Raw genomic sequence first — 25252 nt, 5'->3', positions numbered from 1 at the left:
AATGTCACTTTAGTTAATCAACTATAACATATAAATATTGATTCTGTACAGCAGTACAATTTAATAATTTATTTAAACGTGAACATGTTCCAGTTTTTTTTTTTTTTTTTTTACCAGTCACGTTACGTTACACAAGTGAAAAATATCAACGAAAATCTTGCACTTCATACAATTCAGAAGAAATGTTACGTTCACTTTTGGGTTTATATTCTAACAATAATAGCGAATACCTTGTATGCTATTAAGTCCAGTGCCACAAAATCCGGATGTACAGAGTGTACCTCACACAACGACCCCTAGGCTTACATACATTTGGGGGACCCCTTAGTCTCAAACTAAAATAAACTATACTTAACAAACACACAATTATTTAATATTATTATATTATTATTTTATAATAAAAAAAAAAATATTTTTAAAATACAGGTAAAGATGTTATAATATTTTAGAGTAATATAATATTTATTTGACAATGAGTCCATTGAGTATTTGAGTAGGCATACAACATACCTACCTAAACTACTTAAATTAATTTACTACATTGATATGTAGGGAAATATAATATACAACAGTTGTAGGTAATTTATTTGATATATATACAATGTATAATATACATATATCATACACTAACTGATGTGAAACGTGTTTTAAAACCTAAAAAAAATTATACTTATAAATAAGACGTACAACAAAAATAAATCTTAGGAAGGGGCCTAATATAATTACCACACACGGGCCTCCTATTTTGTAGTTGCAGTACTGATTAAGTCTGAAAGTTTATTCGATCCCTTTTGAGAGCTTCGTAGTATATTAACTGAAAATTACATTTTACTTTAACAAGTTTTAAAACTAATCTGCAAAAACATATGTGTTATATATTATGTGTATATATACATAGTGTTTTTGGCTCACGTAAATAAATTAACCTAGTAACCAGGATTAACTAACTAAAAAGCTTATTAATTTTTAATAAATCTTTGATTTTAGATTCCACTAAATGTCATAATATTATATACGAGCAGTTAATTTAAATCCGATTGTTGTTTCGTATTAATTTTAATATTATATAAGATAAGATATATATATATAGATATATAGATATAATTATAAGAATTGGCAGCGATATTATTGCTATAAAGATTTTTGAGATTTCTTCGAATTTCTTTTTACGAGTAATATCATCATTAAATACTTATAATTTATTATTAATGAAAAAAAAGTTAATAAATTCCTATTATAGTTATTATTATTTAAATTTTTAAATTTTACAATCTAACCTTAGTGGCTGATCCAAAAAGAATTTGTTTCCAAACAGTAATAAAAATAAGTTTTCTTGCCAAGTGTACTTTAAATTATTCACAGCCTCTTCGCTCTGACTTGGATAGATTTCTATCTGTCAATACAATAACCACATAATAAACAAAAATAGGCAACAAATAAAGTCCAAGAATTTTAAACTATTACTATAGCTGAAAATAAACTGATGTATAAACAAGGTGCTATTGCCTGATTTTCAGTTAGTACATTATAGTGTTTAATATAAAATTGAATGATGCAAATTTTTAATCATTACCGTAAAACGGGGTGACTTTTGAATTTCGATTGATTTTCTTAATAAAAATTGATTGCAGAAACATGCTTTTCTATTAAATATCTTTTCAATTATAATGAACTGTTAACAGAAATCCTTTCCAACCAATATTATATGTATTATCCTCCATGCATTATAATACATTCACTTATGAAGGTATATTATAAAGTTTCTATTTTGGTATTTTTAAATTATCCAACTGATAATAACTGTGAAAATCCGTAAAATGAAAATAACTGAATGCAATTTCTTGTAATCTATTCCCAATTTTCTGTTGAATATTATAAGTATATACTGTAAATTATTTTATTAAAAGTGAAGTGGTTAAATTAAAGTTTTAAAAACAAGTCATACTTTAGGTGACTTCAAACATGGGTAGAAAATACATAAAAAAGGTTGGTGGCCGCAATTATCAACGTTATAATCAAATAATGCTGTAACAAGCCGTAGATGCTGTTCGTAGGAAAGTAATGGGTGTTTCTAAAGCTTCGGAGAAGTTTGGTGCACCAAAAAAGAAAATTTGTAACTACGTAAAAGCACTTGATAATAGTAAAAAAATTAAAAATCCAGGAGAACAGATTGTTTTTGATTGTAACGAAGAAAAAAATCTTGTACTTGGATTAATTAAATGTGGTGAATGGGGTTTCCCATTGAAATGTAGAGATATTCAGTAAATAGTCAAATCGTATTAGGACAGATAAGGAAAAAAAATATAAAAACAACTTGCCTGGCAAGAATTGAGTAGATTCATTTCTTAGCGAACTTAATTGCGAATCGGAAAAAATATTAAGCGTGTTCGAACAGCAGTATCCAAATGAATATTAAATACATATTTTGATATATCTTAAATAATTTATCTGATATCCTTCTGCCTCATATTTTTAACTACGATGAGACTAATTTTATTGATGATCTGAGAAAAATCTTATAGTTGTTTGAAGATGTACGAAACAGTCCGAAGTTGTCAAAGATGCATCTAAGACAAGTGTTCCCGTTGTATTTTATATATCGTTTGACGGTAATATCCTGCCCCCTTAGACTGTATATAAAGCCAAAAGCTTGTATCCGAAATAAGAAGGAGGTATTGAAAGAGCTAGTTATAATAGAAACGATAGCGGATGGTTTCATATGCCATTTTTTAAGAATCGGTTTTTGTCGTGTTTTTTTTCATCATGTAGACATTTAAAAGGTCCTAAAGTAATCATCGGAGATAATCTTGTAAGCTATATTTCTTTAGAAATCATAAAACATTGTGAGATAAACAACATTAAATTTAATTCACTGCTAACAAACTCGACGCATTTATACTAACCATTAGATGTCGTTGTTTTTAGAGCAATGAAAAGGAGTTGGAGAAAAACCTTAGATGATTTAAAAAATTCAAATTCTGGTCCCATTCCGAAATGTAAATTTTCTAACTGTTGAAAAAAACGATCGAGAGCTTAAAAAATAGTATTAGTAATAATATTAATTCTAGCTTCAGAGCTACCGGAATTCTTCCTTTTGATAAACTACCAAATTTACCCGAAGAAGATGAATTAAGTGAAGATCTTGAAGCATCAAAATGGACTGACACTTTTGTAAAAATCTTATCTGACTTAAGAAATCTAAAACAAAAAGTAGTAATGAAACTAAAAGGGAAAAATTTGAATGTGCCGGCCACATTGATACAAGTAACTTTAATTAAATAATGTACATACATTCAAATTATTTATGTTATTTTTTAATGGTTAAACAAAGTTAATTATTATGTTTTTGTTTTTATTGTTTAACTCAGCTAATTATATATGTTTTTATTTTATTTTATTATAATTATATTTTGAAATAATGATATTAAAACAATAAATTAAACATATACTTATTTTAAATAGGAATAATAAATAATGACCATAATGGTATCTAGGTACCTAGTAGTACTTTTTAAAAATGAAAACTTTAGTTCAGTGGCACCCGAAATAATGAGTTGAAAAAACTGATTTTCCACTAAAAATAATTAGTATTCAAAGTCATCCTATTTTGCGGGTGACTTCGAATAAAGTTCAACTTTTTAAAAAAGTTTGGTTTTTATTTATTTATTATTTATTTCTTTAATATTTTATTTTAATTCATATAAAGAATATAAATATTTTTATTTTATAATTGTTCTTTCAATATTTTGATTAATTTGCAAAATAGTTCAAAATCTGTTCAGAGTCACCCCGTTTTACGTTTTATTTTTATCGAATACAAATACAAAAAAGTGTCATTTATTTAATAAAATTACGTTTTTTCCATGATATCATATACTTAATGTTTAAAATCAGTTAAAATCAAACATTTAAAAAGTTATTCGACCGACTAATAATTCAACTGTAGTTAACTTTTTTTTTATTATTATTAAAGGAAAATGTATTTACAATCTATTGCTAATGAATAATAAGTAAGTGTGATAACATTGGTTAAATAACATTTAAAACAGTAGATACGGCAAGAAGAATGCGTAGAAGATACGGCAGTATTATTATTTCTTATTACGATAATTAACAATTTTATTGATAATATTACCTTATTATAACAGACATTATTCATTAATGTAAACTTACAATTTTTTGTTTAACATTCGATCGAATCATTTTTATTTTAAATAATAATATTTTGCTAATTAAAACGAACAAATTATATTTCATATGTTTTTTTTTTAAGTGGAAAAAGAAGAAAATATATCACATAAAATACTTAATTATGTTTGTGTTTGGTTTCGGGCACTGGGGAATTAATTTCTTTGTTGTATAAATTATAATGGTCTCGACATATTATTTTCCTCGTGTAGAAATGTGCGTAACGAACACTAGTACATTTATACAATATATTTGAACTTAAATAATTTTGGTTGAATTTTACACTTGATATATTTGGTATATTAAAATCTAAAATATAATTAAAGTCACTGTTTAACAATTAATTAATTCAAATTATATGCAAAATTGTTTAAGGAGCTCGAATTATACTTTTAAAAAATTTCGAATAAAAATGTAGGTTTATTAACTTTGTCAATACATCAAGAAAATGTGATCATAGTTTATTTAACTTATAGATGTAATTATCAATTTTTTTATGCTAAAAAACTAAAATAACATGTTAACGTAGTAAAATATTTAAAACTTTAAAAAAAATACTGATAAATACTAATTATTTGATTTGTTTATATGAGTCGTAGTATTATACGTACCATAAACATCCGTTTTTCGAATGTCGTTCGATTTTAACATAAGTGTTTATAAAAATAGAATAAACTAAAATACAGAAATCTTATATTCGAAAACAAGTTTCAGTTTCAAAATAATAATTTATACTCCGTGATTAAGAAAACGTAACATGAGGTGTTTGGTTTATTATAATTATTATTATTATATATTGTATTATACACAATTTATTATAAATTATAACATTTATAACTACTATGATGTTGATACTCTTATTTATATATATATATATATAGATATGTACCTACACTCAGCGTTTAAAGTGGTGGGACGCAAGAGGACCCCTCACGCCACTTATAAAGCATCTTTTTTAATATTTCTCCTAAAAGTTTACTGAGACACTCAACTGTTTGATAAAAATAATCATACACAATAAAACAGTTGATTAATTGGCTTCTCAATTTTTTTGATGTCACTTGATGTTAAACAGTATTCTACAAACAAAACTATGTAACGAATAACAAATATAAATTATAAATTATATAGCAATATATAATTACGTAATTATATATTATTAATTAATATTAATTTAATTAATATAATATTAATTATAAATACGTTTTTTAATTTATTTTATTAACACATACTTAAAATCAGTTATTTAAAATAATGAGTAAATAACTTACAAGTTTATACATTTTTGAAGTATATTAATAGTTTGTGGAGGAAATTGTTCACTTACAACACCTCATAACATACATTTATATACATATATATACCTATTTATAATTAATAACCTAGTAATTGTATGACACTATATGGAACGCTGAGAATGATATATGGATTAGTGTCCCAAGCCCTTTTTTGCCACTTTAAATCCTGCTAATACTCAGTAATAATATTTTGGTTTTAGAAGAAGAGGTTCTTTGGTATGAAATAAAAAAATGACCATTCCGCATTCTTCTTAGCACGGGAAAATTGTACCTATTAATAGAACTATAGGGAAAATGTACAAAAACGTAAAAACCCTCGAATGCAATATGAATGGGGATTAAAAACTCAAAGTCAATTATAATGCGATAATGACTAAGTTCGTATCGGTGTGTTTTTTGACGAAAAATTACAAAATCGTTGTCATCTCACACACACACACACACACACACACGCACGCACGCTGACACGTACACGTACATGCACACGCACACGAACACGCACACGCATATGACATATTTCATTTGATTACACCACGGGCGTTCGTGGCCATCCGCCGGGGTTCGGTCGCTCCCGTCGTCACCCGTCACACCGAAGGCTCGGTCGGGGGACAAGCTCGTCGCTGCTGCCGCCGTCCAGGCAGTTTGCGCGCTCGCATCCCGTCGCTGTGGTCGCTCCGTAACCGCGGTAGGCAGTCGGTCATCGTCAAACTTTCAACCGTCGTCGTCGTGTTATCGGTATTTTTGTTTTAACAGTTTCCCTCGGAAACGCGTTTATTCGAACGTACGTGCAATATTCGAATCATTATCGTTTAGATTACATCTATTGGTTTTGGATTATTATTATTATTATTATTATTAATTTTATTTGTTATTTTTTCGCTTCTACGTTCAACCCTTCCCTTCTCATTTTCAGTCCACTGACCCCTCTGTTAACTACTTTCGATTCCGTCGCACACCGTCTGCGAGTGCTTGTCGATTGGAAAAAAAAAATGCATAATAAATCTTAAGATCGCACCTGAGAACTGTCCGGAAAATGTCTGTCGCACGATTCGCCGTGGTCACCATTTGCCGCCCCACTACGATTACCGCGCTCGACGCCACCCGTAACCACTAGGTAAATCCTTACGATCGGTACCACAACAATTTCGTTGTATGTACGCGATCGATGTTTTTTCTCCTCGAAACATTTACTTGTCGAAATAAATGTTTTTGACGCATCCGATGATTATCGTTTCTTTCCATCAGCCGTCGTTATGATAACAATCGTATAAGTCCCCGAGCATGTGAATCTCGTGTTTCTCCCCCCAACACACGCCTACTTCATCTGTATCCCCATTTAAATCGTATACTCAAGAGTTCAAGATATAGAATATATTTCACCGTGCACGTGTCCATGATAATCATAATATTGATATTAACACAAAAATTAATAATAATCATCCAGACCAAAAGTTGATTGTATAAAAAGTGTAATGTGTTTTTTTTTTTTTTACTTACGCATGATATGATAATATCATGATGATATGTTTTAAAAGTACTGTTTTCGAAGTTTGAATTATTATTCATAATTTCTTATATTGTTAAAAGTGATTGTAGCAGTAGTTTAAGCTGGTTATAAACTAAGCGTTTTAGACGTTTTAGCGTTTTAAAAACGCTTACGGTTCCGCGATAGTGTGTATGCATGTGTGCAAACTATATAGTTTTATCTTATGGTGTTTAAACGCTGCATTTTTAAAACGCATACGAAAGCGTCTAAAACCTGTAGTGTGTAACCAACTTTATGTTTTTCGTTTTTGTCGAATCAGCGATTTATTCCTGAAATGAAAATAAAAAATACTAATATATCAAATAGCACTGTGTAAAAGCAAAAGTCAAGGGAAGAACTTAGTCGGTATTTTTAATTTATTTTCACAATCTACATCAATCTATCCATATTTAAATGGTTATTCAGTTAATATTTACATTTATTTTATGCTGAATAATCCTTTCGCTATATAGAAATTATATTTATAGAAACTTATCTGTACTGGAAATTAGTAATTTGACGTATTTGAATGAATACACTTATATAATAGTATTTTAATATTACTTTCAGAACATTTTTCAAGTATGTACCTATTTGGTAAATAAATATTATTTTGCATTCATACATAAACTGTTTTTTTTGCATAAATTATAAATCAACATCAAATGAAATAATAAGGTCAACAATTATTGTTAATGATATAAATTAATAACTTGTATATATTTATTTTTATATGTAACCGTTGTGAGATACTTCAATATAATTAACTTGTATTCAACTTTAAAATTATTTTAGTTAACCTAATTTTATTAAAATATAAAATATATTGTATTCCAAATATTTTAACCCCTATAAAATGTTACTATTTATTTTAACACTCGTATAAATAAATATTTTAAAGCATCTATTTAAATATATTTTATAATTTAAGTTTTTTTTTTCCAAATTAACAGTTTTAACAGTCTTAAAATATCATTTATATTCAAAATACTAAAAAATAATTTTTGGACATATTCAATAGATACCTCATAATTTTTAAAACTTTTATTCTTGTAAGAACATAATATCTATAACCAAATTTAAACTTACTGTATAACATAGGACTCTTCTATATAATGTACATTCTTTCATTCTACCATCTACTATATTATGTTACTATCGTTTTTGTTCACATTTGAGTGCAAAGGTTCGACTGATTTCGCTTTATAGTGTAAATAATGTAAATAGTCATACATTTTATGTTAAAAGAACTAAATCTAGTTGAAATGTTTAGTGGATTCGTATTTTCTCAATTTATTTTTCTTACATATAATAAAACGGTATTAGTAAAAATGTATTTCAAAAATGTTCCCAGAAATGTTGGCATCGTTTATTCGTTTAATATTTTTAATGCATCAGCGATGTTGACTTCATTACGAGGAAGTTTTTCATCACCGGAAGCGTTCAAAAGTTCAACAATCTTTGACTTTTTATTCCACGAATTGAGGTAGTGTGGTTATTCGATAAATCTCACGAATTAATTTTCAAGGATACCTTAAAATATTTATAATATAAATTATGGTTAGTCACTGTCGACCAAGTAACTGGTGTAATATACATTGAAAGAAAACTTTAAAGAGCTCATTTGTTAATTATTTAATCTCAAAACCTTTATAAACACAAAGTTCATTAAAAACATGATAATCTAAATCATAAAATAAAATTAAATTGGACTTATATTTATTGGTTAAAATGCATTATCTGAATAACATTCATCATGCATTCAATAACCGTGGTAGATTATGTATACCTTATGTTATCAAATTTGTTGTATGATAAAATCATGTAATATAGGTGTTTGTTTAGTATTTATTTAGTATATTTGTATAGGTATTTAATTTAGGAAACTTGTAAATGTTTTCTTAATAATTCTTTGTATTATTTAGATTTTTAAATGTTTTATCGTACGGACCTTAATATTCATGGATATTGTTATGCACAAAACTCGTTAAGCTAAAATCGTTAGATAAATAATTGAGTTTCCAATATAATACATTCAACTTATATAGATTTGGCACGTTTTCATTAATGGGGGGGGGATCCGAACAATAGGAATTTTGTATTGATTTAATCATGGATGAAATAGAAATCAATTAAAATTATTCTGTCAAACTTCGAAAACAGATACAAATTTAAACACAGAAAAAAATCTAAATTATAAATTTAACTACTAATGTAAAACGATACAACTTTTGAAAAGCTTAGCTTTCTCCTTTTAATTGAAAGACCTGTCCAGTAAAGAACTTACGATTTTATAGGGTTTTATAAGTCACAAGTGATATAATACATAGAATTTCAGTGAAAATGTATATATAATTCCAATAAAAGAAACAAAAATGTTTGGTTGGCAGTCTTAAGGAGAACAGGGTTTTCATATTCACGGCAAAAATATGATGTTTGGAAGCAAAAAAAAAGGTAAGCTATAAGAATAATAATAATTTTTATGTGTATAAAATAATTTATACAAATATTAATTAATTATACATGTGTTACATGTTTTAATTGGTAATACTACACTACCTAGTATCATTTTGGTACTAACCGTGACAATTTACTTCATATTGTAATAGATAAATTACATAAGTAATATAGTTGGAAGTACACAATTTAACTCGAAACCATATTCATTGTTTGTTTGTTTTGTTTGTTGGCGTTAGGCTCATCTATAATTTACTATTATATAATTCATGACATTTTATTTGTAATTATTTTGTATTTTTTTAATTCTGTGTATTAGTGTGATTAATTAGAGTTATAGATTTGTAAATTATCTGAATTCTGAATTTTTGAGTATAATGAGGAATTTGTATAGGTTATATAATTATTTTTAAATTATTTTATTTATATAAAAAGTGTCTTATATTATCGGATTAAATCAGAAATTATACTTAAAATGTAGCTTGGACAGAATATTTTCCGATAATAAGGAAAAACTTGAAAATATAAAATGCTGTCTAGCAAGATGAATTAGAATATTATTTAAATTAAACAATTATTTTATATTCTATAAATTGAAAATCTTGTGCTAGGTAAATCCTAGCCTTTTTTAGTAATAAATAATCAGATCACTCTGCCATTTTTTTACTGAAGTTTAAAGTTTAAAATATGATAAAATAAATTATTTTCACGAATATTTTCAATTTATATTATTTTAATAATCAACATCCACCGTTATTACATCAATAATTGTACCCTATGACCACTATACCCAGGAGCATCAGTAAAAATAAGGGATGAGATGTTTTTTAAAGCTTCTATTTAAAGATTAACATGTATAGGTCTTTGAATGGTATTCTTATAAAATAGTTTTACCAAGGGTTTTGCGAATATAAGTTCGAAGAATAAGGTTTAAATTCTACTATATTTTTAACTATAGAGTATTACTATACAGTTGACTGTATTTCGGATTCGTAATATTATTTTTTAGAAGAACAATTTATTTTGTATTCTGATAGTATAGTACTCATAACATATACTTCTTTGTTCAAACTACCTAATCTGTAAACTAAGGGAAAAAATTTGAAATACTATGAGTGTTTCTATAAAAAGTAGTTAAGATGTAATTTACATTAAATACCGATATCACCTGGTTGCTAAAATTGTGTGACCATTTTTAGATTACGAATGATGCGAATTAGGTATATTAAATATAATACTGTAAAATATTTTCTTGAGTTTATAACATTCTTATGAATTCAATCTGATATTATTTTATAATCTGATATAAAACTCTATATCTTTATAAAAATCATAGCAATATTTTATTATATAGCATTAAATATATCTGAATCAGTACATTTTATAATCGTACCTATAATCCAGTGATCCAGTGATAACTAATAATTGTTTGGATGGATCAGCAATTGAAAATCATCTGTTTATCTCTGTTACTAACTGAATTTTTCATCAAACAACTCAGCCTCAAACCCCGCAAAAAAAATATACCATACAATTTCTTTGGTCTCCCACTCATATTTTATTTTACGGAAATAAGGTTGCCGATAATTTAACCAAACCCAAGTCTACCTTAATCTATCATATGATTATTTAACTTTTTCGTACGGATTTTACTCTATCTATAGGTCGCCATATTAAAAACCTCTGGACCTCCTATTATGAAAATCTCCAAGTGAAATTTTCCACCAGGCATAAAAATTTCATCCCTAACTGGTTTCATTTAATTTATATCCAGATCTACTATTGTTGAACTTATTCAATTACGTGTAGAACAGACACTTTTATTTAACCACTCCAATAAACTGGGCTTAAACGATTCTCTATTATGCACTTTACATCTCACAAAAAACTCTTGTGACTTTTCTCACGTTCTTTCCGAATGTCCATTGCACACCAAACGCGTAACTTTGATAAAGTTATTAAAATCCCTGACCATCTTCCTTAATCTCTTCATTTTCAACTCCAATTCAAAATTAGTTAATAATAAAATAATATCCTTTATTTTGGAGACTGTTTTCCCTTTTTGAATTTGTAAAAATTATCGTGAATGAATTGTTTTTAAATTGCATATAACTGTATAACTGTAATAATTGTTGAGCTATCAATGTATAACAAAAAGCTAATAAAAAAAAAAAAAAAAAAAAAACAGATTTTTTAACTATACTGTAAATATTTACTACTTATATTAGTACATTAAAGGAGTTCATATTAAATACATTTAACAAAGAATAAGTTTTTAAAAGTAAAAAGGAGAATAATGTAAATAAACACATGTAAATAATACTTTACCATAATAGTTGTTTCTTGTTATCAACGAATCAAAAACCCAAAAATATCTAGATAAAATTTCTTTTTAAGACTTTTTTTTTATTCTGAAATATTACTTATAACAAAGGTTGTAGTATATATATAAATCATGATGATTTTCTTGTTTATTTCTTGTTACAAAATTAAATAAAAATTTAACCTACTACCTACCGTTTTAAATACCTTACATCTGAGGAATTTTTTAATCATGGGTTATTAACAATGGGCTTAAATCCAAAAAACTTTTTTTTTCTTATTGCATTAAAATCGACTTTTTATGTCATGTTAAGTAGCTACACATTTGATTGTGTATTTTTAAAACTAAAAAGTAAATTAATATATTGAAGACCAAAGAAATTATTTAATGAAACTGAAAGTTTGTACAGCTTAAATTAACATTTAAATAAATTTTATACACAGAATATTAAATTTTAGTCTATTTTAAAAATAAAAGGTTAACTTAGAATATTATACTAGATTATTCAAATTGCAAATACTCATAATTTTAGTACTTGTATTGTTATTTAGACAAAAATATTTTACAGAAAATCTGTATATGTAAAAAAATATTACTTGCCTAAGTTTATTAATATTTATTCATTATATATTTCTAGAAAAGTGTATGGTACAAAATATTTATATGAAAATATAATCAGTACATTTTAACAATATTTTTGTCTAAATTAAATTTTATCTATCATTAAATAATAATTTAAAATATTATGAGTTTATATTTTCTACGTAGGTCATTTGTAAATCAATTGCATTGGTACGAATGTAAAAATTATTTCTATAATTCAAATGAGTCTTTTGACGAAAAATTTGTAATTTCTGTAATATTTCTTAATATCAGCTGATGAACACGTATTATTAAATTGGTTATTTACTAGTATTTTTAACATAGTATTCTGAATTCAGGTTGACACCACTATTTCGTACAAAGTTTTTTTATTACAGGATGTTATGAATGTTTTTTCGATAAAAAAGTTCTATCTATAATGTTTAATCAAAATATTCCGTGCCAAAAATCCTTTCTCTATAACTTTTCGGCTTCACAAAAAGGGTTTATTGATATTTGTTACTATAGTTTATTCAATTTATATCACGTGTTATATTACACAATTTCAAATAGAATAATTTATATAACCAAATTTATAATTATCTTAAATATATTGCAGCTAAAATTCAAATCTTAATTCTGAGCATAAAATCTGAATCACCTATCTTGAAAAATGACGTTTTCTTTCCAGTGTTTTGAATCCTATTGAGCCTATAGGTGCGCAAACCTATATTTCAGGATGTGCCTACAATACTTTTGGGCTCTATCTTAACAAAATTTGTTGGTATATTTAATAAATTATAATGTATAAACAATTAAATAAACATAACTTTAATTTTATTTAACATTGTGGTATATTAGCCCTAATTATTATGTTTTTACTTTTGTAGTCTATTGTAGCTGTTAAATTATCATAATACGTTTTTTACGAAATTTAGAATATTTAGTTTTATTTATTCTATTACGAAATATCATTTATTTTTTATCAAATATTTTAGAATAAATTACATTTAATTTGAATAGTGTCTTATTGAGTAACATCTGTCAGATTAGAGGCCTCTTACTCTTAAACATTAATTGTTGGGTCCCATTTACAATATTTCTGTGGGTGCCAGGGCACACCTAGCACACCAAATGCAAAGCCTATGCCTTGAATCCAAGCCACGGTTGGTTATGATTCAATTTTATTTAATCGCTTTTCGAACCAATAAGCTAATTTTATTTTCCATCAGCTGATGGTGTTTTATCACCTTAATTGTTACGTATTCTTACGTACCAGAACGCATGTGTTTGTACTGAGAACAATGTTTCAGCAGTGTTTATAGCATTATTATACAGGTCTCGTGTAGTAGATATCACGAAACTATCCGTGTGGTTACTATAAGACAATATTAAATCGCACGAGAATCACTAGTATTATGATTTCAATTGTGTGCAAGTATCAGTTTATATATCCGTTGAGAAACAAACGACGTTACCTAAAAAATGTACACAGCCGAATTTTATACTTTGATTTTAGTTTTGCGTTTAATTTTATTTGATTTTCCACCTTGGTGATTTCAATCAACAAACTACTCATCGTTGCTATTTTCCAAAAATGTTATTAATTTTCTATAGATATGCTATTAATTAGTGCTTATACATAATTAAGTTCCATTAATAATTATAGTTATTCATGCGTAACACAAAAGGAATTGTAATTTTTCAATACGCGTATGCGTACGAGTCTTACGCGTTTTATTGAATCCAAAATAAATTTTATTAGACATTTTACTATGGATTTTAAGTTTAATTAAATACGACTCCTTTGTTTTGATTCACTATAGTTTAATAAGGAATAATAGCTGCATAATTGCAATATCTTAGTGTTTAAAATGTGTCTTTAATTTTATAAATTATACAAATAACATAATTTTTAATAAATTGATTATCTGATAAATGATAATCTTCAAACTATTCATCTATTCATGCGCGATTTGTTCTCTATATATTTCTATATTATTTATTTATCGACTGTTCCTTAAGTTCATTATTTTATAATATGAAAAGTTATTTTCAAAAACTTTAAATTTTATAATTTATTAAATTTCTACTACATATGTCATTTTTAGATTATTTGTAGTTAAGACACAGTATACTATTGTGTTATTTTTCAAGTATTTTAAACAACACTTTACAAGACTTACTGCATTTTAGTATCTTTGAGTTGATAACTTCAAGAAAATTTGTGCGTCATGTACATTTGTTCATTTGGTATCTTTGAAGTATGTTTTTGATTTATATTATTTATAAAATTAAAATTAATTTTCTACAAAATAATCTTCCATTCATCAAAACTCGAAAAGTAAAACTAAATTGAATATCCTTTGTACCCGAGGCATATTTTTATTTATTTTTTTTTTAATGTAAACATATCCATTTTATAGTTGATTTATAGTATAAATATGATATTAAAATCTAAAACCCCGATAATATTTTTAATTTAATTCATGATATTATTTTATCACAATCTCAAAATTTCAAAATATTAAATATCAAAACACAAAGAATCCATAGGTGATTTATTTATGTTACGCAAGATTCGTGAAATTGCCAAATTTATGAGTTAGACAGACTATTTTTATGCATTCCATACAAACTGTAGATTTATATACTTATAGTTGTTGAATGCAAGAATTCGGGCGTAACATACACATTGCTTCTTCGACCATATTATTTTCTATTTCCCTTATTTTCACCCTAACAGACAGCTGCCTTTTTCATATCTTTCTTCTTCGGCTATATCTCTACCAATTCAAAACTCCTCTCAACTCGCGTTTTACTCCTATTACCCATTCTCTTATTTACTACATCTATACCACCGGTTCCCTAAATTTAAATTATATTGAATTATATTTAAATTAATTGTAAATAATCACCATATTTATAATTTGACTTGACCTTCCAATTTATATTATAACTGTTTTACTATAATGTTTAGTGATAAAAGCAAATAAATAAAAATTAAAATACCACATTGCATGTTTTATTATTTGCCAATGAAATTGAATAATTCGTTTTGTGAGTTCAAATTAATATGTCTACGCCAATTATCAACAGTAAATAAATATTTTTACTATAAATTAATCTATTTAAAATATGTAAATAATAATCTATTTGTCAAGGTATATATTTTGACATCTATAAATATTGAATCATGATATTTTGCTGATTCAGATTTATAATATTCATGAGTGATACTATGAATTGAATATTTTAAGAAAATATATTCATTGTATATTATCGAGATATTTAGGACATCTTGACGAAAGTGTATATTGGTGAATGGATAAATCGGTGAACGGATATATCGGCAAAAATACATGAAAGACGAATCTTTAAATAAACGTAACACAGAGTTTATTCGTAATTGAATACGTTATCGAAGGGGATCGTACGGTCATAGGTTTTATCTTTAATTGTAATTTCTATCGTAACTTTGTTATTTGTCCGATAACGTTATAACGATAACTTTCAGTTATTCAGTTATTGTCAATTTGCAAGATGTTTGAAGGTCTACAAAAGAAGGTTGGACTAGCTAAATTAAAAATGGCACACGTTGAGGCTAGCAAAAAAGATAAACAAAAATTAAAATGGAAAAAGACCACAGAAAACATGAAAAAGAAAGTGGAAAATTATTCATATTAAGACATAATACCATATTTAAAAAGTTTGACATACAATAATGACTTTTACATTTTTAAATGTAGATACTCTTAATATAAATTATAGAATATAATATATTAGATGTTCTAGAATAGTGGTTCTCAATTTTTTTTTTTTTTAGCGGTGCCTTTTTTTGGATCCAATTTAGCCACGGTAACCTGGCTATGAACTACATTACAGAAAAAAAAAACATATTGATAACCAATTTTATTAATTTTATTAAAATTTAACTTAATTATAAATTAATGCATTTTTAAACATAAAAAATAAATAAATAAAAATTATTGTTATTATGATTATAATTATTATATAAAATTATTATAAGGTCAACATGAGAATATTCGAATATACAATAGAAAATATTACATTATTTGCTATAAAGTTTTTAAGAAAACCATAAGGAAAAACAATTTTATACATTTTAAACTATTTGTTATGAACCATACGTAGACCACGGTGCCCTTAGAAAATGGTCATGGTGCCCCTAGGGCACCGTGGTGCACAGTTTGAGAATCGCTATTCTAGAAAATCTCTTTTTAATAAAGTAATTATTGACAAAATCATTGAGTTAAATTATAATATTGATTTTAAATTTTTAAATCTTATTTTGCAAAGAAAAACTTTAGCTGGTAAATCTTAGGTTTCGTAGTTTCGCGGTATCGCCGATTACCCGTTCACCGATGTATCCATTCGCCAATATACACAATCGACGAAATGTCTTTCACCGAAATGCATTTCCCCTAAATAATATATCATCATTATTGAGGTTAACTACCAATAAGAGTTGTATAAAAATTGCATGTGCATTTTTTCCGATTAAAATGCATTAACAACATATTTTTTTTTCTGTTAACATGGGTGGTTTAATATACACAGGGGTAGCCATTTATTAAACTCACTTTGGAACCGGATCTTTTGAGTTGATTAACCGAATGAGTCAATAAGGTGAAAAGTTCTCAACAAAATGATATATGAGCATGTGTAAAAATTGAAATAATTTTAAAATATTTATTAAGATTAAAAATAATATATTATGATGAAAATAATGTAATTAATAATATGTAATTAAATATGATATTTAATATGTATAAAAAAAAATTCCCAATAACAAGCAGCTTTCTTTTTTCGATATCCATACTCGCACAGCATAAAATTATCAAACATACTTTAATAGTTTTATTTCCTCTACCTTTCTACTTTTAGTACACGTATGCATGCTCAAGCAATGTTTGAAAATAAAGGCATGTTTCATTTGCATTCAATACACAAAATGGAGGATACTAGTTGATGTAAGATGGCCACTCTGATTGAATCCACGATCAAGTAAATTCGTGATCTGTTTCTTCATGTTCCCCGGATGGCTAAACGAACAAAATAATTTCATGTTTTTTCCATTGACGAAACCAATCTTTTGTTGTCACAAAATCGTTTTTGCCCATTTTTTTTTTGTGACATCCTCAGCTTTTTGTCGCAACAGTGGTCCTATAACTCTGGCATCTTTTTCTCGCCTTTTTGTGAACCAAGATAATTTAGTTATTACATATCTCTACGGTTATAATGAAATACCGGTACCATGAACTTGCGTCAAATTGTATGTTAATTATATTTTTGTCATTAACCATATTGTTAAATCATCCCATTCACCAATGTAATGATTCTAATAAACGAATATTTTTCCGTGTATTAGTATACGTACGAATCGGGACTGGTCTGTTTGAGTCAAATACGAGTATGCGAATGAATCAATTAATCGTAAGTTCATTAAGGGGCAATCACTGTTTATGTATCATAATATTAATTATAGTATAACATAATAAAGTTAATAGAGACTATACATTTTAAATTGTAGTCGTTTGATTTACTATCTATAATAGAAGTTCCGAACCGTATACATTAATTCAAAATACAGAACAAAAGTATTTTAGAACATTTCAGTATGAGTATATTATGTACCTATGAAAAGTGTTGATCAAGAAATATGATGAATAAATAAGTAAATCGTTTCAACCCAGATATTCTTTTGTTGCGAAAAAGTAGTAGCAAGGACATGTTTTGAAAACAATTTATAATGTTCACAAACGGACACATACAAGTGTTCACAGTAGAGATATTTTGAAGAAAACAAAATATATTAAAAAAATCACTGAGTAGAGAAATTATCTGCCAAAATATTTTCATTCGTAAACTTACTTATACGTTTAAAATCCTAGAATATTTTTAAAGTTCAAAAAGATAATGGTAAAATGGAATTCGAATATTTAATTGGTCATATAACTATAAGGCTTAAAAAAATTAAAATATAATAGATTTTAAAATTACATTACGAGATACTTATGATAGATAAAAATGATTAAAAACAAACCTCAATATTCTTTTATACCTATTATAATAAGAATTCTTCTTCTTTTTTTCTTCTTCTTCTGGTCATACTAATCTCTAAGATTTTTAGCCGTTACTACAATATCTCGCCTCTTTTTTCTGTCATGAACAATTGCATACCAATCTTCTACGCCCATTGCTTTTAGGTCTTTCTCAATCATTTTTTATGCTCAAAGTTGTTTTTAGGTATTTGAATTCCTCTACTTTTTCAAAAATTAGACCTTCTCTTTGCTGCGGGTCTACATCACTATCTATTAGCTTCATTAGTATTGTCTTGTTTAAGTTTATTTTTAATCCGAATTTTTCTGCAGCTTTTTCCAATTCTCTTGATGCATTTTTGAGCATAAAAATATTAATTTTTTCAGTGCCTCCCACCCCAGTATTACTCAAAACATTGCCAACATTTAATGCAATATTATTTAGTTAGTTTTATTTTACCGTCAACATTATTTAAATTTGAATATTTTTGAAACTATTTATTTTGAAATTCAATTCAATGTGGTTTGTATAACATTTTTGTAACATAAATCAAATAGTTTAACTGGGAATTGTTTACTGAATATTCTTGACTGTTAAGAAACACAAATTATTGACTGTTGAAATTGAATACTAATTTATATATATACACATAGTGAATGTGTATACGATAGATAAGCCACCGGGTTGTACTTAATATTTCAAAATAATTTTAGTGATTTATATTGTTGTAATAAGTTAATAAATTTAATAAATTTATGCGGTCTATTTGTAACCAAACAACCACTCCAACACATCAAGTCCCAAATATAAATCTTGTTTAATACAATTTAACATCCTTAAACTTTTTTTTATTATTGCCTTATACCTACATTGGGAAACAACTTATACCTTATAGTGCCATCCCTATATTTTTGAAAAGTGATATATTTATTAATTTTTTCAAGTAGGTACTTAAAAATTAAATTAAATATTATATTTATTCCTTTAATTTTAGTATTTAATTATAGGATGAATAATAATAGACTGTGATACCAAAATTCGCCATTTTTATTCCTATAACTCTTACAATAATATCACACTAATATTAAAATTAATTTGTATTCAGATGTTATTACTGAAATATTTAATAAAATAAATAGTTTTAAAACAAATTTCAAATAATTATTTTATTATATTATTAAATTTCAACAGTTTACAAATAATTAATTTTACCTTATAAAATTTTCTACCAGTTCATGAAATTAAACCTACATAGGTAGATAAATAATTTTATAATGCCATACCGGTGTCGTGATTTGTGATTTTATATTTTATTTATTACACTTTCCTCGTTCATTTTTTCTTTCTTAAAGAACTCTGATTCGTAGTTACTAAGGGTTGAAGTTAATCAATTCTCCGTGAAAGTTTACCAAAACCAGTTGTAGTAAATTAAACTTTGAATATTACTATTATACTTCATCATGTAATTCTATATGTATAATTATTATGCGTTTAAACACCAAGAGAAACAAAAGAAAGGTAACATATTACACACAATACTAGCTGGCCACTGAATGATATATTATAGTTAGGGTTAAATATAATATATTCTGTTTAAATAAAAATTCTAGCTATTATTGAAACATAAATTATTTCACTCCGTTTAATTAAGTAGCATATATGTATATATAAGGTCTTTAACTAACATTTTCTATCTCCAATTGGTCTACATGAGTATTTATAATACAAATTTATGTTTAAAAATACACTAAAGAATATTAAAATAATAGCAGTACAATGTTAACATTTATTTACAAGCTAAATTATTTTTTTATAGTATTTAATTTAAATCTCTTTTATTGTATTATTTGTATTTGTATATTGTATCACTGTAATACAAACCGTTATTATAATTACATTTTTACTCTGAACATTTTATTATTACACGACTCCATGTATATGATAAATATAAAATTATCTTAATATAGCGGTCTCAATACGTCGTAACTATCATGTCGGCTGTAGACTATAAGAAAACGACGATAATTTTTTTAAAAAAAAAAAAGGTTCAAAAATGTTTGAACAAGGTAAAATATGTTTGGAAAATTTAAACTTAACCAGTGTGTGGTTAAATAGGAAACTTGATGCGCAAATATGCGATAATGTGTTGTTCAATAGTAATGGCTTAATCTAAAGGGAAATTTCTTATTTCATACGTTTTAAGTTAATATACAATGATTTTTCCTATAAATAAAATAAGTATATGTAAATAGTACCTTTATACCTTTTTCACTACGATAATTCAATTTGACTCTTTGTATAAATTCATATACACTTATTTATATGCGGGATTATATGTTTAATATATAAAATATTTTTATAAGAAAACTAACTAAAAAAAAAAAAAAATTGTGTTAAAATAACGTTAATACCAATTGTAAACACGATAGTAACAATTTTTAGTTAAAAAATGTCGAAAAAAATTAAGGTGTATCAATAATATTAAAATATTCAACAACATATGCACTAAAATTAATAAACTTATAAAGCAAATACTTAGGCCATTTAAAAAAAAAAACATATTTTAAACATTTTTATGGTCGATTTTACTGACTCGTAGTTGATCTGAAATGTTTAAATTTAAACAAATATACAAATATAATAAAAATCCAGACTAAATATATATATATATATATATATAAATTATTTATTTATTTATTTACATATTAATATACTAATTTACGAGTGTTAACAATTTAAACATTTTTATTTAATTTTCATTATTTTATTATATTTTCATAATTAAGTTTTTATAAAAATGCACGTATAAAATGTTTTTATATTTTTTATAAATTTTTCATCGTGAAAAAAAAACAATTAGTAAACATAAATTTAAAAGCTCCTCATTATATTTTTGAAGAGTATAAGACGGTTCTAAGTTAGTTTACTATCGCTCTAAGGTTACAATGTTGCTACAAAAAATGATTTTCGAATAAACTGTACAACAAATATGTAAAAATATAAATATATAAATTTTGAATCTGATAAGAAATCAGTTGTATGGCGAATAGATATTACGGAGTTACCACCTATATACATATATATAGTACTATATACGTATTCGTAATTCAGTATATATATATATAGTATGAATGTTGAAATTTTACGTTTACAAGTTCGGTGGGATGTAGTCACTTTGAACAATAAGGACGCTGACGTGGTACTATCAACTGCTGCAGTTCCGTTCCTCCGGTGGTACCTGTCGTTTCCGGTGTTGTTAACTTCCGGGCTTTCGAAACCGACGTCGGAGAGTTATCCGCGTATGTGATATGAACGTAAGTGTTGGAGACGATACAACGACACGTGTTTGGATCCGTGTGCAGTGCATTGGAAATCTAAAACGTAGATAAGATTAAACGACAAACTAAACAGAAAATAAAATTTTTTTCCGTAATTCTGATGGTGAACACGAATGTGGCCTCTTAGAGTATACGCCTGAAATACAAAATCGTGGAAGAATAATTAGCTAAGTTCAGCCTCGTACCAAAAATGAGGGTGGCTAAGAGTCTTAAGTGGAGAGAGTGACATAAGAGTACCCAGTCCTCCTATACTACATCTCTTACTGCGCTTAAAAAGCGTCCCTTTTAACATTTCTCAGAATAGTTCGCGCACTCAACGGTTTGGTCGAATTAATCGCCCACATCAAAAACGACTAATTAGTTGTATGAATGCTAAATGTAAACCTATTTTTAGTAATATTTGTTTTATTTTATAACTATCAACTATTACGTCTCGTCCACAGTAGACCTTAGTTAATAACTCCGAGGAATTGCCTCATTTCAAATATAAATTTTACGTTAAATATGTAAATACGAATAAATATAAATTATTAGTATTTTTATGGGTAGGTACATGTTGATGGTATAGGGATCATGGTCCCTCTATTCCTGTATTTTTTGTTATTTTAAGCCTTGAGGCGAAAGGTATATGTTACAACAAATTATGGTCATAACAATATATATGAGAGTATGGGGTGTACTCTTAAATGATTATTAGATACGATAAACCAGAAGAAGAAAAAAAGAAAGAAATAATATTATGATAATAATTTTAAAAACCGTCTACGGCAATTCGCCTTATAATTAAAAAAATATATCACCGCGTTTTAGTGGCAACATTTTCTGCTGGCTTGCTGTATGCAGCACTAAAGCTTTTCTCTACGAATTTCACGATATATCATAATATAATCGATCGTATACGCGTTTCCATTTTTCTTTCGCCATCATTTCCTTTCCGTACAAACGTATATATTTTCGAATGTTCAGCAATCACCTCGGATTAAACGTGAGCGTTTCTCGTTGTTATGTTCTACGAACGGTCGAATGTAATATAATACCGTGAAAATCTAACATTTTAAGGTAATGCTCCAGGAACTTAATGTGTTATAATCCGTTCACTGCAATGTATGCAGATGTAGCGATTGAATAAACAATATATTATTTCAACGTATGTATTTTACGAAAGATAAAAAAACGTGTACTGAAGTCGACTTTTGAATAGTTCACTGTGATTTGAAGACATTTTTTGGAGCTGAACTGTGAAACGATGTAGTGATAATTTAAATTGAATTTAAACCTGAGAAAATAAAAATGAAATCGTTGAAAATTAAATATAAACATTTGAAATATCTAATCAAATGTTTTTCGTGTTTTTTTATTGTTGTATCATTTTTATTTTATAAGAAATACGCGGTCTACATTTTATTGTAATAAATATATATATATATATATATATGAACCATATAATTTCTATGAAATACAATATATTTGTTATTTATTCTTACATTCATGTTGATTCAGTGAACTTATCAGTATTGTGAGAACAACTTAATATCCTAATGTATACGGAATACTCATTGAAATAAGATTTCTTAATATTCATTTAAATTACATAATTTTATTACTCTAAAAAATTATTATTCTTAACTTCATAACGTTTGTTTTCAACGGGTCATATGTTTTATGGTTTTATTCATTATTATTCCGGAACAATGAAATATACATAATAATACATTGGAAACATTTTCAGTCACTTCTGTGTCGGGGTGAATAATAATTATTTGGTGTATTGCTTTTACTCTAAATAATCAGATAGTAATTGAAATAATAATAATGTAAACAATATCATCATGTTAAATTCGTATTGTGTAATTATTGTTTTTCTATTCTGTCATCGTAGTGGTGATCTATTTTCGTTTTCTATTCGTTAAGTCCTACTACACCGTTGCGTTGTATACATCATCATCATTCTCAGGTCGACTTGACCTATTCGCTCGGACTTTCAACCCACTTTCAATTTTACGGTTGGCAAAACTAACATATAATAACGTTGTACTACATGGCCCTTAGGACGATTCGTACGAGTATAATGCACTGACAGATGTTCGTATAAATTGCCTATTATCTTCTTTAAATGCTTTGTGTTTATCATCTCATTGCACTTTTACATATTCTGTCATACTCGCGAGATTTACTCTCTGCACTGTCTTCACTCGCACCATATATAATGGCAAACAAAACAATCATAAGATTTTAACGAGTTGTTTACATTTGACGGGGGAAATCATTACAGAAACCCGTTTAGCCTGGCTATTTGCTGGCTTGCATTTATACTGTTCCTATATTCTTATATAATAATTTCCCATAGTATTATTTTTGCCCCTTTTAGCATAATAATTTTCTGAAGCGTATTTATTATAATATTCATAGTATGATAATAAGATAATTATTTTACCTAGCATGATCATAGTAAAAGTTTGGAGATCGTAATGTTTACGATAATGTTTGTCAACAGGTCCCTTTGATAACGAAATATTTCTTGGTGTAATAAATCATCATTAGCGTGTGTGTTCGATTATATTACATTTGTAATGTACTTTTTTTGTTGATAAACTTTTCAATTTTCACATTTAACGTAACTTATAATAATAACAAAAAAAAACTCTAATGTATAATGTCAGGAATAGAAAAGAAAGAGAGAGAAACAGAGAAAGAAAAAGAGGGACAATGTTAAAGTTGTCAATTCTATTGTAAAATTCTATTGTCCTTCGATTTATTAGGTGCCCTCAAAACTGTGTACGATTGGTGATATTGAATTTTTAATAGTAAATATATGTATTTGACTGGTCCTTATTTATAGAGATCAATTTGTTTTCAAATATTTACCGGGTTGTCCTTAATTATTGTTCATCGGTGATAATAAATAATATTTATGAAATTTGATTTTATTTGGTTTTATTTAAAACGTAAGCAATGAGATTTTTTTTTTTGCGTGTTATTTCATCATCAAGTGAAAACAAGCATTATGTATTAGCTTTATGTAATGACAATATTTTATTGGAAGATTTAAATTAATTAAATTGATAGAATATATAAGTTATCTTTGCAATAAAATATTATGGTTTTTGATAAAACTTGAATTATGTATTTGGACCGATTTGCCGTGTAGATATAATATACCATTGAAATGGGATCTTACAAAAAAAAAGTCCAAACTATCTGTTGTGATACAAGAGTCTCAAATATGGGAAGGCTAAAAGAAGCATGTTTTATTTTAGAACAAAATATTGAAAAGGAACTTCACTTCTCTTTTTACCTTGTAGAAATTATATATTCGAAATTATTTATAGAGGTTAATTGATAAAAATATAGACCCTATACTATATGCTATAGGGCCTATAGCATCATAGTTTAAACAATTAAAATAAAAATGGTCTCTAATAAAGTCTAAAAATACAAAATCTAGCACTGAAAATAAATTTGTAAGGTCCAAGTTAAA

The 25252-nt window shown here is 26.5% G+C and overlaps 1 protein-coding gene across 7 annotated transcripts in view; it reads left to right on the top strand.

The window, feature by feature from the left end:
• The window catches only part of LOC112687940 (Kv channel-interacting protein 2-like), a 325918-nt gene that overhangs the window by 170629 nt on the left and 130037 nt on the right, over positions 1 to 25252 (top strand). The window contains exons 1-3 of one of the 7 annotated variants that reach the window (XM_025560940.1): positions 6114 to 6267; positions 6400 to 6600; positions 9309 to 9465. The exons of 2 other annotated variants lie outside the window; for them this stretch is intronic. In XM_025560940.1, coding sequence (XP_025416725.1) covers positions 9441 to 9465 — 25 coding nt within the window. In that variant the 5' untranslated portion in view covers positions 6114 to 6267; positions 6400 to 6600; positions 9309 to 9440. 4 more of the 7 variants (XM_025560942.1, XM_025560938.1, XM_025560941.1 and 1 more) reach the window with 4 other exon arrangements.

This window comes from Sipha flava, unplaced genomic scaffold (genome assembly GCF_003268045.1).
Source record: "Sipha flava isolate LNK unplaced genomic scaffold, YSA_version1 36_pilon_pilon, whole genome shotgun sequence".
Lineage (NCBI taxonomy): Eukaryota > Metazoa > Arthropoda > Insecta > Hemiptera > Aphididae > Sipha > Sipha flava.
The sequence above is the reverse complement of the archived record's forward strand: the minus strand, read 5'-3'. Positions and strand labels throughout refer to the sequence as shown.